General features: G+C 39.6%; 1 protein-coding gene across 1 annotated transcript in view; it reads left to right on the top strand.

Annotated features, from left to right (window-relative positions):
• nrap (nebulin-related anchoring protein) overlaps nucleotides 1-16,635 on the top strand; it is a 108,336-nt gene that overhangs the window by 75,775 nt on the left and 15,926 nt on the right. Inside the window, exons 32-38 of the mRNA XM_010897563.3 lie at nucleotides 258-356; nucleotides 503-607; nucleotides 10,309-10,416; nucleotides 10,757-11,068; nucleotides 14,651-14,755; nucleotides 14,889-14,987; nucleotides 15,203-15,307. Coding sequence (XP_010895865.2) covers nucleotides 258-356; nucleotides 503-607; nucleotides 10,309-10,416; nucleotides 10,757-11,068; nucleotides 14,651-14,755; nucleotides 14,889-14,987; nucleotides 15,203-15,307 — 933 coding nt within the window. The remainder of the gene's footprint in view (nucleotides 1-257; nucleotides 357-502; nucleotides 608-10,308; nucleotides 10,417-10,756; nucleotides 11,069-14,650; nucleotides 14,756-14,888; nucleotides 14,988-15,202; nucleotides 15,308-16,635) is intronic.

The raw sequence follows: 16,635 nt of genomic DNA, 5'->3' as shown, positions 1-16,635 counted from the left end.
ATGCAGTTTGGGTTTACTAGAATTCTGAAATAAACAGCTGCTCCTGGCGATATCTAAGTTTCCGATTTCTCTGCAATCCTGGATTAGTGTTGTCACAAGGTGCCTGTTCACACTCACAGCCTTACTCCCAAAGACATCTCATTCTACTACATCATTTTGAATATAAACCACTGTAACATGCTTTATTAATACTTTTATAAGTAGATAATGTATTGATATAAAAATGTAAACATTTTGCATCTTTTATTCTCAAACAGAAAAAGTACCGTCAGCAGCCCCAATCTTTCAAGTACACATCTGTTCCAGACTCAACAGACATTGTCCATGCCAAACTCTGCAATAAGCTTACCAACGAGGTAAGAATATATCTAAATGAAAAAAATAGTATTTCCTACCTTAAGTGTATTTCCTAATTTTGCATAAGTACTTCCTATTGTCACACTGAAGTCACATAGCTTTTATTTTATACTGTTTAGTGACGTTTTTCAAATGATTCTTTCAGCGTCTGTACAAGGTGAAAGGGTTGAATGAAAGGCATAGCTACACCATGACACTGGAGAGACCAGAAATTACTCAGGCTAAAATCAACGCAGCTAACTTCAGCGAGGTAAGCATATGTTGCCATGTCCTTAGTACAGGATAAATAGTTTTTAGGATTGTGTTACTGTTGTTGATACCATGTTTTCTACAATGAATCAGTTGTCCTTATCTTCATTATCTGGTTGTGCACAGATTTTGACAGATATAGCAGGAGAAAAATCTATATGAAATATGTTCCCAGATATGTCAATTTTTTCAACTTGTTGGTGGTGTGTGTGGGCACACAAAACGTACATACTGTAGACTGCATTTAATTGTTTTTGTATTGTAGTGTTTGTTTGGGCGTGGCCTGCTGTTGTCAACAACATGGAAGATGTAGCTTTGCCCAGGGGAATGGCCCATGACTTTTAATAAATTAGTGGGAATAACAGAAAGTGCTACAGCACCGGAGGCCAATATAAATAAGAAAAAGCCTAGGTCCTTGTAGTGCTTTACTAAACGGGTATTCTGGTCTGTCTGTAACCGGCCAAACAGTAAGAAAAATCCTGTAAAATTACAGTAAAGCCCTGCCAGCTGTGGTCACCAGCATTTTACTATATTTTTACAGCGTCACTACCGTAATTTATACAGTTAATATATTACAGTACTTTACAGTAGATTATGAGGTGTACCCCTTAAATCATGTAGACTTTCCAGTAATATGACTGTACACAACAGTCACATATAATAACATAACAGCTTCTAACTGTATTTTACTGTAAACTAATTAAAGGATTCAGAATTGAGATTGAAAAATTATCAGCTCTGCTGGCATAAAAATGCATAACCACTAAAACACCTACAGTAACACAAAAGAGGGTTAGGCAAGTGACATTTTTATTGTGTGGATTTTTTTTTAAAAGGTAGCAATATATGCTGTATTAATGTTTTTAAAACAACAAGAAAATGATTGTCACTTTAAAGTTTGTGACATTTACCTGTCAAATACCTGAATGGCTGACACTTTGGCCTAATCAATAAATCATGAACAAACTTGTTATCTATTGACAAGTACTTTTAAAATTACTCTTTTGGTATGGCGTATGGCGTCAGATTTATGTCAATAAAACATGCTCATGAGCAAAATATATTCAGGTTAGTTTGGAATCCCATCATAGGAATTTATATTCCAGAGTCCTTACCTCTGAATGAACTCCAGGTTCTGAGCCACCACATCTTGGTACTGTAGGTTGAAGATGTAAAAAGTAGCAAATACTGCAGTGATAAAGGTTGGGCTAACCATCCATCCAGTCATGACTTGCTCAGTGCCACCTGTCTGAAGACAGAGATAATAATTTAGTTAAAACAGTTATAGGTATTGTGTATTGTACACAATCTTTTTATGGGCAAAATAATAGTCTTTCAACACACTGGAAAAATGTATATACAGCTCTGAAAAAATTAAGAGATGCTAAAAACGAATCAGTAATGTCGTCAACTGGGATGCACAAACCCAGTAAAATGGATGTTACTGTTTATACGTAGTTGTGTGCTTAACATGGTCTAGATTAGCAATGGTTATTATCATAAACAGGCACAGATCACGTCTTGTTTATATTTTGCTATAAGACACGGCTACCCACGGCAGGACGTTAGCTGACCAGGCTTGTAAAAAGAGCAATAACTTGCTTAACGTTACCCCCGAATCAGCCCATCGCTTGTTATAACTTAAAAAGGACCGGTTCGTGGCTAATCAAGTCATGTCTATTTAGCCAGAAGGTTTAGCTAGCTATCTATATGACAGTTAACGTAAATATGGCTAACGTTAGCATCGTAAACTAATGTTAATATCTTACCTTGAAATGGCGACCGGGATCTCTTCTTATTTTATAAATCCATTCACGGCAAAGTACAGGATCTTTGGGGAAACGATGGAAGGTTTGACCTTGGGAACACAACAATGCGGCGGCATTGTAGGTAACGTTATGACAGAAGTCTACAGATGGGCGGGCCAACGTTACTTCCGTACCCCCAGCCTCGTTTTGGTTTAAAGGAAGTGCCGTAGGTGAATAAGGCGAATGAGGTGCCATGTTGAACTTCGAGTATGAGGGAGTGTGAGAGCGATAATACCAAATGTAACACATTGTAGCAAAGTGTCATTTCTTCAGTGTTGTCATATGAAAAGATATAATCAAATATTTACAAAAATGTGAGGGGTGTATTCAGTTTTGTGAGAAACTGAACATATAGACATGTCTCAAAATGATGGCAATCTACAACAGGTGACCAAACTAAGAAGCAGTTGGCTGTAAATTCAGGCAATAATTAATGCATCTTCAGAAAACAATGAATCACAGGACATAATAAAACATTATAATAGTGCTCTATGTGCCTTATCCGATTTGATTTAGATTTGATTTAGATAATAAACTAGCAACTTACTGTATAATTAACTAGACATAACAGTTAACAAAACATTATTAGTAATTACCTAATTTGAATGTCTCCAGCAGTTTTCTTTGCTGAATAACAGGCAACAGGTCTCTGACCATAACCCTAACCCTCAATTAAAATACTTTAGATCTTGTACAGACCCGACCCAATAAATGTCCAGTGTAGATACAAGCCTTTCTTGAGTTTCCTCAGACAGAATGGGCAAAGCCTTGAGGATGATCCCATTTATAGGGTCAGCTAAGGAGGACATTGAGCTAAAAATTAGGCACAGAATGGTGAAATATTAGCAGTGGCATATTCCAAACCACATATTCTGGCAGTGGGTAAAAATCAAGCAGTTCCTCTTGTTTGACACAGCAGTAGAATTTAGACATGGGTGTGGTATGATATGCATCGATGAAGGGAAGACGAGCTGCCTGGTGTTTCTTACTGATAAAGTAAACTACAGAGTTCTTATGAACAATCACTTTTTTATTTTTCCTACTAATAAGCCATCCTCATTATAAACTATCACAACAAATCCTGCAGTGCCAGACGTGTCCCCCTGCTTATGTCCAGGCCAGTCTGATGTTTGCTAGAGAGCATTTGGATGGTCCAGAAGAGGATTGGGAGAATGTCATATGGTCCGATAAAACCAAAATAGAACTTTTTGGTAAAAACTCAACTTGTCATGTTTGGAGGAGAAAGAATGCTTCCAAAGAACACCATACCTACTGTGAAGCATGGGGGTGGAAACATCATGCTTTGTGGCTGTTTTTCTGCAAAGGGACCAGGACGACTGATCCGTGTAAAGGAAAGAATGAATGGGGCCATGTATCATGAGATTTTGAGTGAAAACCTCCATCAGCAAGGGCATTGAAGATGAAACGTGGCTGGGTCTTTCAGCATGACAATGATCCCAAACACACTGCCCGGGCAACGAAGGAGTGGCTTCGTAAGAAGCATTTCAAGGTCCTGGAGTGGCCTAGCCAGTCACCAGATCTTTGGAGGGTGTTGAAAGTCCATGTTGCCCAGCGACAGCCCCAAAACATCACTGCTCTAGAGGAGATCTGCATGGAGGAATGGGCCAAAATACCAGCAACAGTGTGTGAAAACCTTGTGAAGACTTACAGAAAAAGTTTGACCTCTGTCATTGCCAACAAAGGGTATATAAAAGTATTGAGATGAACTTTTGTTATTGACCAAATACTTATTTTCCAGCATAATTTACCAATAAATTCATAAAAAAAATCCTTGAGTGAAATTTCACACCTCTAACACCACTTGCTTTAACATTGTGCCTGAGCCTGAACAAGCTCTTGATGTGATTCTAATGTGTGATTAGGACATTGGTGAGAGGATCTCCCAAAATTGTGAGTCAATCAATTTCACAATGCCTGCAGAAATTCAATGGCACACAGGATTCCTTTGCAAATCTGGCCAACCGGCAAGGTAATGCCACTTCAAGATCTTCAAGTTTTTTACATGAGGGCCAAACACAAGATCCTGGACAAAATATTCGCAAGTGTCACATTCATTGCCAAAATATTTCTCCCAGATCCTAGAGGGTTTTCTACCTGAAAAACATCCTGGTAAAGAATGACACCCAATGAGGATTCTGTATTCTATAACAGCATGTTTCCTTCAATATTTATGCCATTCCACACATGAAGCACCTCTTCAGTTCTCATAGCTGTTTTAATTTGCTTGTGTTCCTCCCACACTGACTGCAAGAGAGACTCAATGGTGTTCTTCACAGGAATATACTTTACAAAGCATTCTTTGCCTGACTCATTCTGACCAAGACAGATGGATACTGTAACAACATAATGAAAGTGTCACGCCCTCTGCATCCACCTCCTCATAGTCCGGGCCAGGCTTTCTCTCTCTCCTGTCTGTCCATGTATGTGGGGCTTTCCCCCACTGCCCATCAAGTCTCCACACCTGCTATTCATTCCCTCATCAGCCTGCCTTTATATACCCTGGTTTCCACCTGCTATTCATTCCCTCATCAGCCTACCTATATATACCCTGGTTTCCACCTGCTATCCATTCCCTCGTCAGCCTACCTATATATACCCTGGTTTCCACCTGCTATCCATTCCCTCATCAGCCTGTCTATATATACCCTGGTTTCCGTCTGTCCGGCGCTAAATCGTTGTTATTCACTACTAGGTAGTAATGTTCCCGGCCACTCCAAACCTTCGTTTGAGTACCCAGTTCAGTTGTTCCTTCCAACTAACCCTGTTTATTCCCCTTTACCAAGATCCACCTTACCCAGCCTCCAAATACCTCCACCTGCCCGCCTGTCAGATTAACTTTCTTTATGTTTGAAAAGCAGATGTGACTGACTTATGGCATTTATTTCTTTATAGTCTTCAATTATAGTTTGAATATTAGTGTAATGATGGTGCAGTGTTGCGGGAGCAAGGAACCAGGTGCAGGCAGCAGTAGTCGGTGTAGTTCTTTAATTTAAACAAAAGTACCACCGAGCACAAAAACAACAAAAGAAAAGGCTGACTTCAGCAGCAAAACTAATGCAAACAATGACATAAGGTACTTACATTGAATGGCAACACACAAGACATCCAACACGACAACAACAATGATCCACACTGTGGGGAGCAGAGGGGAAACATTTAAACACATACAAATGATGAATTGGGACCTGGTGTGAATGATTCATGTGACAGAACAAGTCCGGGAACAAGTCCTATGTGTTGGGAAACCGAAGGTGCACAGAACGGTGGCGCTGCTGCTCACCTTACCGTGACAAGTAAAGGATGGAAGGAACTGTTTTGCTTGTAATTTCAAATAATCTCAAATTGGGCTTTGTCTGCATCCTCAGGGAAAATCTCTTGTTCACAAATGAAGTGACTGGGAGCATCTGGCTCTGCATCATGATATGCGTAATGATTTTCAGAGCTGCTAGGATTTGCTGAGGCTATAACCGAGGCCATCAGACTTTCTTATGAAGAATCTTTATGCTTTCTTGACATGTGATGTAAATGTGGACTTAACTGTAAAGCTTTGCTTGCATTGGTGGAAAGGACATGGAACATATTTTCCCTCTTTGATATGAGTTTTCAGATGGTAGAAAAGAGAGTATATCCTCACACTTAGCACTACCGAAGTCAAGATGACATGTTTAATCGGTTGCAATTTCCATATCAGTCTTAGGCCTATGCATGTCTATATGCCAATTAATGTGACACTTAAAGGCTGAAAACTTACAAAACTCTCTACTGTATCCAAGAATATCACACTTGAACGACACATTAAGCATACAACTATGACTGCGCATGTGCCTCACATATACCAATATATTGCTGCAGGTCTTGGAATAAATGTTGCATGTTATAGTTTTTGTATGGTCATTGCAACCAGTACAAAGCAAATTCAAATGTGTCTAACACAAAAGACTAAAGGTTTAGCCTATTCTTCATCACAGGGTAGGCTAAATTATATTTCACATGTCCACAATTTAAAAGGTCAAATGGCAGATAACTGGCTGCATATTGTATTCAGTAGGCTACAAAAAACACTTTATTTCATGAAGTCTGGATTCATTGACTGAATTGAATTAAAGTAAATAGACAGATTGTTCCAAACCGTGTTCTTTAGTATTGAATATCAGCAAACCTGATGTAACTGCAATGTAATATATTCAGATTTGTTTGGTCTGGAACGTTGGGGTCAATGGTCAAGTATTTCACAGTATTTTGGAAAAACAGCACATTACTGTTAGTATTTTTACAGCAATTTTTTGCAGTGCAGCGGAACTAGTTCCCGGTGTGAATCATAAAGAAAACAAACAGAACTCAAAACTTAGGTAATTGAGATGTCAGTTAGTTGATTCGGTGTTAACTTAATTGGAGTTTGTGTGCGTTCACTTAAAAGGGGCGCGTTCAGCCACGCAGGCTGAATGTTTGCACAATGGCTCATGCTCTGTATTTTCCCAGGGAAGAATGTTTATAATATGAGGTGTTTACAGAAAGTTAACGGCTAAATCTAACACTGTGGTGGCCAACAAAGCCAGGGAGGCTTGTTGGTAGCGTGTTGGTGACAGTAAATTCGTAAGGGTAGTTCTTGTCATATGTTATCTATTTTGCCTTATAGACTCTTATTTGTAATATGATTGAGATGTAAGGACATGCACAATAGTCTATCTAAATATGTGAAAACAATTTGAATAATTCAATTATAGCCTACACATGGGCTACATCTCTGAAATTGACCCATTACTCACTGTTAATGAGTTAAGATCAACTCCCTAGGCTGTAGGGCTACCAGTAGGAATTTAATGCTATTGTGTTGAGAATAAAATTCTGACAATCATTTCAGCTGCAACCCCAGTGGAAAGCACACCTGGCAACAAGTCAGGATGAAATATTCTATCAAGTGGTGTGTATTAATGGTTCTCATCATTAATACACAGTATGGATGCGGTGTGTAGCTTAGACTTATAATAGCCTCCTATGTGTTCACTGCCTTTATATACAGGGTAATATATCAAATGTTTTGATTGCTCAGTTTAACATATTTTTTATGTATTTCAAATGCCTGTCTTATGTACAGTTGGGTTTTAAGGCCAAATAATGTAGGCTAGCCTACACGTCAGATCACATACAATATAATGAAATACCTGAACATTAATGCTGTGAAATAACTTCCTATAATCCCCCTTCCTATAAGCTCCCAGGGGCGCTCTAATGGGGATTTGCCTACAGTCAATCACATCAATCACCCTTGGGATTCCTAGGGGAAAAAAGTGTTTAATATATAAATACAGCCTATGCATATTGAAAATAAAACTAGCATAAAAAAGCATATTTGATCTTTAGAATGCTAAAATGGCTAGGGAACACAACAAATGCAATATTAAGTGTAATGCATTCTTCCCAATGCACTGTTATTAGTACCAATCCAAACCAGTGCAGTTCATGCTGTATCTGTAGAACCTCAGGTCAATGCTTATTGGTGCACCACAGCTCTCCTATAAAAAACACCACCAATAAAACAGTTGTGTCTTTAACCCAAAGCAAAAAGGAAGTTCCTACCTTTGCTTCCTGTTTAATAACTTTGTGCCACAAGTGACCTCTGGTGTTCACCTGAGTCTTAAGGTCCACCCACTACAACCCACACCCCTTCACTAAAATCGGCATCTCATTGATACCTATTGGCAACTATTGCCATGGACAGAAAACTGTAGAGTGGCTGGTGGCTTGAATAGGACTTGGCAATAGGGCTTGGCAAATTATAAATGTTTGGGTGGTGTCATCCCATGCCCCTAGTTCTTCTCCTAACAGTAGTACTCACCTCTTGTTGCAAGGGAGTCGGGCATTTTCTCGGGTGGGTGTCATGCTCAAAAGTTGTACACTAGCACATTGGGGCAGTTGATAGGTGGTCAATGTGGCCTCATTTTTTCCACTTTCTCCTGAAAGTCTATGTTCCGAAGGTGCTAAGAAATGATTCTCCTACAGGTTTTTGAGTGTAATTAAAATAAAACTACCATTTAGAAAGCTACACCCTCCTCCTTCCATGACTTTTCCTAAATAGGCGTATATTACATTGTTCCGTTGTCAGAATAAAAAATTCAGAAACGGAAAACTATTTACAATGACACCATTTTTTTAAATGTTTTCTGACATAATTGTCCAACTGCCTATGGAACTTAGCGTTGGTACCCAGGCACTAATCACCCCTCACTGAATGCATGATGTCAATGGATGAATGCATGATACTCCCAGGTGAATGATAGAGCCTTGGGTAAATGGAATACAAGATTTCCATGACCATTCAACAATTTAATTTGGCTATTATTGAAACATAATACAAGCAATATAGGCACTTTGACAATTCAACATACACCGATCAGCCATAACATTATGACCACCTGCCTAATATTGTGTAGGTCCCCCTTTGGCCACCAAAACAGCCCTGACCCGTCAAGGCATGGACTCTACTAGACCTCTGAAGGTGTGCTGTGGCATCTGGCACCATGACGTTAGCAGCAGATCCTTTAAGTCCTGTAAGTTGCGAGGAGGGGCCTCATGGATCGGACTTGTTTGTCCAGCACATCCCACAATTGTTCAATTTGATTGAGATACGTGGAATTTGGAGACCATGTCAACACCTTGAACTCATTTCTGTGTTCCTCAAACCATTCCTGAACCATTTTGGCTTTGTGGCAGGGCGCATTATCCTGCTGAAAGAGGCCAATGCCTTCAGGGAATGTTGTTGCCATGAAAGGGTGCACATTGTCTGCAACAATGCTTAGGTAAATGGTACAGGTCAAAGTAACATCCACACGAATGGCAGGACCCAAGGTTCTCCAGCAGAACATTGCCAAAAGCATCACACTGTCTCCACCACCTTGCCTCCTTCCCATAGTGCATACTGGTACCATGTGTTCTCGAGGTAAAAAAATGCACACACAGCCATCCACATGATGTAAAAGAAAATGTGATTCATCAGACCAGGCCACCTTCTTCCATTGCTCCGTGGTCCAGATCTGATGCTCACGTGCCCATTGTATACGGTTTCGGCAGTGGACAGGGGTCAGCATGGGTACCCTGACTGGTCTGCGGCAACACAGTCCCCATACACAACAAACTGCGATGCATTGTGGGTTCTGAAACCTTTCTATCAGTACTAGCATTAACTTTTTCAGCAATTTGAGCTACAGTAGCTCGTCTGTTGGATTGGACCACATGGCCCAGCCTTCACTCCCTCGTGCATCAATGAGCCTTGGCCACCCATAACCATGTCGCGGGTTCACCGCTTTTCCTTCCTTGGACCACTTTTAATAGGCACTGACACTGCAGACCGGGAGCACCCCACAAGTGCTGCAGTTTTGGAGATGCTCTCACCCAGTCATCTCAATTTGACCATTGTCCAAGTCACTCAGATCCTTCCGCTTGCCCATTTTTCCTGCTTCTAACACATGAAATTTGAGGACAGAATGTTCACTTGCTGCTTAATATAGGTGCCATGAATAGGATATTATCAGTGTTAGTCAGTGGTCATAATGTTAAGGCTGATCGGTGTACTTTCAAGCAGCACATTAGTTAGTTATTTTATCGTCTTTGTGCCTGAGGTTATAGCAAAGCCTATGTTGTAGTTCTAATTGGCATCATACAGTTTCTGGGCCTGATTCTGGAAGACTAATTCATAATAAATACATACAAACACTGATCTAGTGAGATTATAATAATTTCATAGGAACCAAAAAAGTAATCATTTGAAATCTGTAGCAAAATGCAGGATAACTAATACAGTCTATGTCCACACATTTCTTATCTGGACAATAAGAGCATGGAATTGATTGTGATGATTGTTTGTTTTCCTCCTCAGATCAAGTATAGAGAGTCTTGGAACACTCTACGGGGTCAGGGCTACAAACTTACCATGCAGGACATCCCCTTCCAAGCTGCCAAGACCTCAATGGACTTAGCAAGTGATGTGAGTGGTACACCTGCAGTTATGCTGTATTTTGAGAGTCCCGATATCCATCTATAGATACAAGCCTACAGTATCTGTTGATAAGCAACTGCTTGTTAAGGTTGTAGGACTAGGTTTACAGTTAAGGTTAGGTTTAGTACATACAGTTTTCATATTCTGTAGAAAGCATGTAAAGCATTGGGTCTTTGAGAGTGAAGTAGGAACAATTTTCATGTATGATATGAATAGCACACAAATGTAAATTGGGGTTGATAGAAGTAAAATAAAAATGGTTGAAATAATTGAAGAGTTTCAAGAAAGTAATGCAAGAATATCCCTACTTTGCCTTTTACCAACCTAGGTCCAGTATAAACACAACCACTTGCTAGATAAGGGCAAGCACATTGGAGCCCGCAGCATCCTGGATGACCCCCGCATGCTACACTGCATGCAGATGGGTCGGCTGACAAGCGAGCAGGTGTACCGAAAAGATGCACTTTCTGGCAGCAGCAAGTACCACCTTTGCCCAGATATGATTAACTTAGTTACAGCCAAGAATGCCCAGGCTCTGGCCAGTGATCAAGACTACAAGAAGAGGCTTCATGAGTACACTGTACTACCTGATGATATGAAAGTCCAATGGGCCAAGAAGGCCTACAACCTGCAGAGTGAGGTAAGAGAGAGAAAGGAAAATATATACTGTAGTTGGGAGAGGGGAGAGTAAAGAGGTAACCATGATTACATGAATGAAGTATTTGCTTGTTTTAGTTGGGTATCTCTTTAAAATTAATTCAGCATCTAATGTCCCAGGGTGCAACAAGGGTTACAATATAATAGAATGGTTCTGTTTTCATTACTTGTCTGGTCTCTCACTTCTGGTAATATTGAAAGTGGACCACTTTACCCATATATTAATTGAAGCATAGAGCGTAAAAGCATCAATCCTGTCAAGTAATACCAGCTGACATGAGTTATTATGTACAACCCTGTTTCCTAAAAAGTTGTGACGCTGTGTAAAATGCAAATAGAAACAGAATGTGCAAGTCATTTATTTCCTTTATTTAACTGAAAATAGTATGAAGACAACATATACAGCTCCAGAAAAAAGTAAGAGACCACTGCACCCTTTTCTTTCCTTTCCAAAAAAGTCGAAAAGGAAAGTTTTGATTGAGCAAAAGAAGGGTTAAAATTAAGAGACCACTTCAAATTGAACGCTTCTGTTCCTCACTCAAAACTTTCCTTTTCAACTTTTTTAGAAAGGAAAGAAAAAGGTGCAGTTGTCTCTTAATTTTTTCCAGAGCTGTATAATGTTGAAACGGAGAATGTTATTGTTTTTGGAAAAATACATGCGCATTTAGATTTTTATGCCAGCAACATGTTTAAATAAATGTGGGATAGGGGCATCTTTACCATTATGCTGCGTCACCTCTTCTTTTAACAACACTCAGTAAGCATTTGGGAACTGAGGAGGCCAATTTCTATAGTTTTGAAAGTGGAATGTATTCCCATTCTTGCTTGACATAGGATTGCAGCTGCTCAGCAGTTTGGATTCTTCTTGGCTGTATCTGTCATTTCATAATGCGCCAAATGTTTTCAATAGGGGACAGGTCTGGACTGCAGGCAGGCCAGTTTAGCACCCCGATTCTTTTACTATAGAGCCATGCTGTTGTAATACATGCAAAATGTGGTTTTGGCATTGTCTTGCTGAAATAAGCAAGGCCTTCCCTGAAAAAGACGTAGTCTGGATGACAGCATATTTTGCTCCAAAACCTGTATATATTGTTCAGCATTAATGATGCCTTTACAGATAAGCATGTCACATATGATTGTAATTCCATCGATTAGAACTAGGAAGTAAGTATAGAGACAAAATTCTCTTTGTGCAATTAGAAGTATATTTCTTGCAAGGAGAGAGGTAACAAAGCTTACAGCTTACAAAGCAAATTGTGAAACATCTCTAAAGTAACACAGAACAACCATCTGTACTTATACAGTAAAAGGAGTGTGGTAAGATACTGCACTGCTGTCCTATGTCAACAATACATGTTCCCTTTGTTCAATCTATACCTAGGTTTTACCCAAAAGGGCAGGCTGTCCCCCCACCTGATCCAGGGGCCTAAGGATACTGTAGGCAACCTATTCAACTCAGAAGGGACACACATCATCTGGACAAAGAACAGATACACTGATGGTTTAAACAGATAGACAGATTGATCGAGGACCCAATGATCTACTGATACCGTTCAATGATGACCATAAACAAATAGCCAGGGATCCCCCTCTCCCACGTTCCCTTTCTTATCTAAACATGGGGATTCAGTACCATTTCATGAACCTGATATTTATACCAGCAATTCCTTTATACATTTATAGAATTAAGAATACATCAGTTCAAGAAATTCCATAACACACCATGCCATGTGTGTAATGCAGCGCATACAATGACGGATGCTGGCTTTTGAACTGTGTGCTAATAACAATCTTGCTGATCCCTCTCTTTAGTCTGGAGGACATGGTGTCCATGATTCCCAAATTTAATTTCCATTTTTGGTTTGTCAGACGAATGAGCTCGGGCCCAGAAACGGTGGCAGCGTTTGGCTTGACCCTTAACTTTTCTTCAAGCTCCACATTGATTTTGTTATAAAAAGGAAACATGGTTTTCTGAGTTAACTTTATCGCTTAATTAACTGTTTTACATTTCAAGTCAGATTTCTTTTTATTTCTCACTTGATACTAGCTATTATTATTAATGCTGACAGTGTTTACCAGAAAACCTCAGATACTCATCTTATGCCCCTTAATGTTCTTTATACTTTTCTATATAGATTTGTTTTGAGGTGTCCAAGTGTCTGAATTACTTAATTGGTTGCAGCGTAAATCTAGAAGGCAATTTCACTGGATTCAGTTTATCTTCAAATGTGTTCATCTAAATTTTCGGGTCTGTTTGAAAACAGCGGTTGGTTCCATGTAGATCTACATATCCATTCAGACATATGCAACATACCTTTTCTTTGTACCCAGAATTTTCAAAGAAGTTGGGCGCATGTCATTCCAACATAAAGCTCCATCTGACTGGAATGAACTTCCTCTTTTTCTTAGATCTATGACCTCTTTTCGCTGCTCCAGTATATCTTTATGTTCTCATCTTAAAACAACCTGTTTATGCTTCTAATTTGTTTGTACTTTTAATTTTCAATTTGTTTGTGCTATTGTGACATTTTATCCAACTGTTCCTGTGTAATAGCTGAGGACTGGGATCTGGGTGGGAGAGGGTTAGCGAACTGTTTGTATCTGTGTATTCGCTGTGTATATTTATTATGTAATTATGTTTTGGTCTGTATGGGTTTTATTTTGTATCTGTGGCAATAGGACTCCCTCAAAAATTAGATGCTACAGTACATCTCTTGCTCTGTTTTGCACTGGGGTCTCCCACTCCTCTATCAATTCTGATTAGAGCCAGATTGTGCTGTTCTTTGAAGGGAGCAGTACACAGCGTTGTACAAGACCTTCAATTTCTTGACAGTTTCTTGCATTGGAATAGCCTTAATTTCTCAGAATAAGAATAGACTGGTGGGCTTCAGAAAGATATTTTTGTTTCTGGACATTTTGAGCCTGTAATCAAACAATTTCTGATGCTCCATTATACTCATCTAGGCTTAAGAAGGCCAGTTTTTTTTACATAATTGCAAAAGGGATTTCTAGTTAGTTATCCTTTTAAAATGATATACTTGGATTAGCAAACAAAATGTGCCATTGGAACACAGGACTGATGGTTCCATTACAAATCAGTCTTTTCCAGCTACAATAGTAATTTACAGCATTAACAAGGTCTACACTTTATTTCTGATCAATATTGCTTTCCTTTAAATACAAGAACATTTCTTGTGACCTCAAACTTTTGAATGGTAGTGTAACTGCAGTTTCCTCCCTACGCAAATTCAGTAGCACCGAAACCCAGCACTAAATTGCTTGCCCCCAACGCAGCCTCTTGGGTCAGGAACACTCTTTTTGTGGGGAACTATTGTTAACTACTTCTGTACATTTCTATTTGATAATCTCCCTATTACTAACAATAATTCAGCAACTTAATTGAAAAAGTAATCAGTGACAATCATTGTGGAAAAAAAATAGGAAATCCCTATCCTCAACACAAAGGATGCTACCTACGGTGGAAGGAACAATACCACTCCAACAGATTTAAAACCTAACCTCAACTCTGAGTATAGCTGTTGATTCCTTCCCTTCTTTCTTTCAGAAACTATACAAGTCAGATCTGAACTTCATGAAGGGTGTGGCCTGGGATAGTTTTGGGGCACCTCAAATGGAGTCAGCAAAGAAAGCTGGAGAGCTCATCAGTGATGTAAGTACCATGGCAGCCATGAAACCTAACATAAGATTAAAATTACATGTTGTAACATCTTAAGTGTGTGCGTCTGTGCAGTATATGTCCATTTGTGTGTTCGACTGATTCTCAAATGGTGTTGGTCTTGCAGAAAAAATATCGTCAGCTGCCAGACAGTCTGAAGTTTACGCAAGTGGTAGACTCTCCTGACATTGTCCATGCAAAGAACAGCTACTTACAGTGCAGTGAGGTATGGACTCTGATTTTTATTTATTTTTTAAATAAGTAAATTATAATTTGTCTTTACTTAAGATGTACAGGAACATGCTCTGTGGTCAGATTTGGCCTACAATACATTTACATATATTTTTACAGCTGAGCTTGACTGACCCATATCTGTCTATGACCACATTCAAAAGCAAATTGTCTTTAATTGTTTGCAATATCACTATTATCCTTTTCCAGAGGCTGTATAAGTCTGGAGACTTGGACGCCATGCACAAATATACCTTACATGCAGACGACCCTGACTTCATCAGAGCAAGGATCAATGCCCAACAAATTAGTGATGTAAGATAAACTACAGTTTGCTTTTATATTCCTAAAGGCCACAATTGTGTACACATTTAAAAAAACTAAAGAAGTTGTCTCATCTAGGATAATGTGTTGGGCTTAAAAATCTCAAACATGGAATGATATCCTTAATTACTCCTCTGTTTTGTATGATGGCATGATTGGCAATGTGTTGGTAATGCACAATTTTTTTGTAACAGTTCACTAGTGTTTCAGCAGTTCACTGTTAGTCGTTATTATTCTGCCTGTGTTTTTCGGTCCTTTTTGAAAATTCCTGTGAGATAAAATGATGGCCTAAATAGGCCCATCTTTGTAGGCTAGTTCAGGCCCAAGGGCCACAACTTCTAGTGCAAATCATGTAAATTGGCCTCGTGGTGGCGCTGAAATGAGCTTCCAAAGTGGCCAACATGGCAAGCTCACCATGGCCACGCCATGTGACTTAGTGTTGAAAATTGGTATATGGGGGCGTTCCGATTTAGCATGTGGAGAGAGTAGATGCACGCTTAGAGGCTCACATGCATTAACTAATTTGTTACATTTTTGCTTTGCATTTATTTTCACTCCATTCCAAACACTTTGATTAGATTATCTCTTACCTTTTTAATTTCAATGTCACATAGTTTGAGAATCAACCACACTGCGACTAACGTTTCGTCCGCAATGTCTAACTCCAACTGCCATGACGCTGAGAGAGCAGTTACTCTGATCAGACCTCCAGGTTCTCTGCTCGACTCATTTTGGAAATTACGGCTATCATAGCTGTTCAGCTGAGGTCTGCAATCGAGACAGTTATGGCACCTACTGTTGAAGTGACTCCGGCCCATTTCTCTTCTGTTCTGGGTCGTATCCGAGCCTCTGCCGAAGACCAGGGCCGCTGTATTGACTCCTTCAAGCATGACCTATGTGATTATGATTACGCGTGGTGTCCCTTGAGAAATCAGTTGCTCGCGTGACATCTGAAAACCAAAGACTGGTCCATGAGACTGACAAGACTCCAGTCTATGAGTCTTGTCAGTCTTGTCAGATGAGACTCCAGTTGATGAGTCTTGTCAGTCTTTTCAGATGAGACTCCAGTTGATGAGTCTTGTCAGTCTTGTCAGATGAGACTCCAGTCTATGAGTCTTGTCAGTCTTGTCAGAAGAGACTCCAGTCTATGAGTCTTGTCAGATGAGACTCCAGTTGATGAGTCTTGTCAGTCTTTTCAGATGAGACTCCAGTTGATGAGTCTTATCAGTCTTGTCAGATGAGACTCCAGTCTAAGAGTCTTGTCAGATGAGACTCCAGTCTATGAGTCTTGTCAGATGAGACTCCAGTTGATGAATCTT

This window comes from Esox lucius, chromosome 5 (genome assembly GCF_011004845.1).
Source record: "Esox lucius isolate fEsoLuc1 chromosome 5, fEsoLuc1.pri, whole genome shotgun sequence".
Taxonomy (NCBI): Eukaryota; Metazoa; Chordata; class Actinopteri; order Esociformes; family Esocidae; genus Esox; species Esox lucius.
Note: the sequence above shows the minus strand (reverse complement) of the source record. Positions and strands in the feature narration are given on the sequence as shown.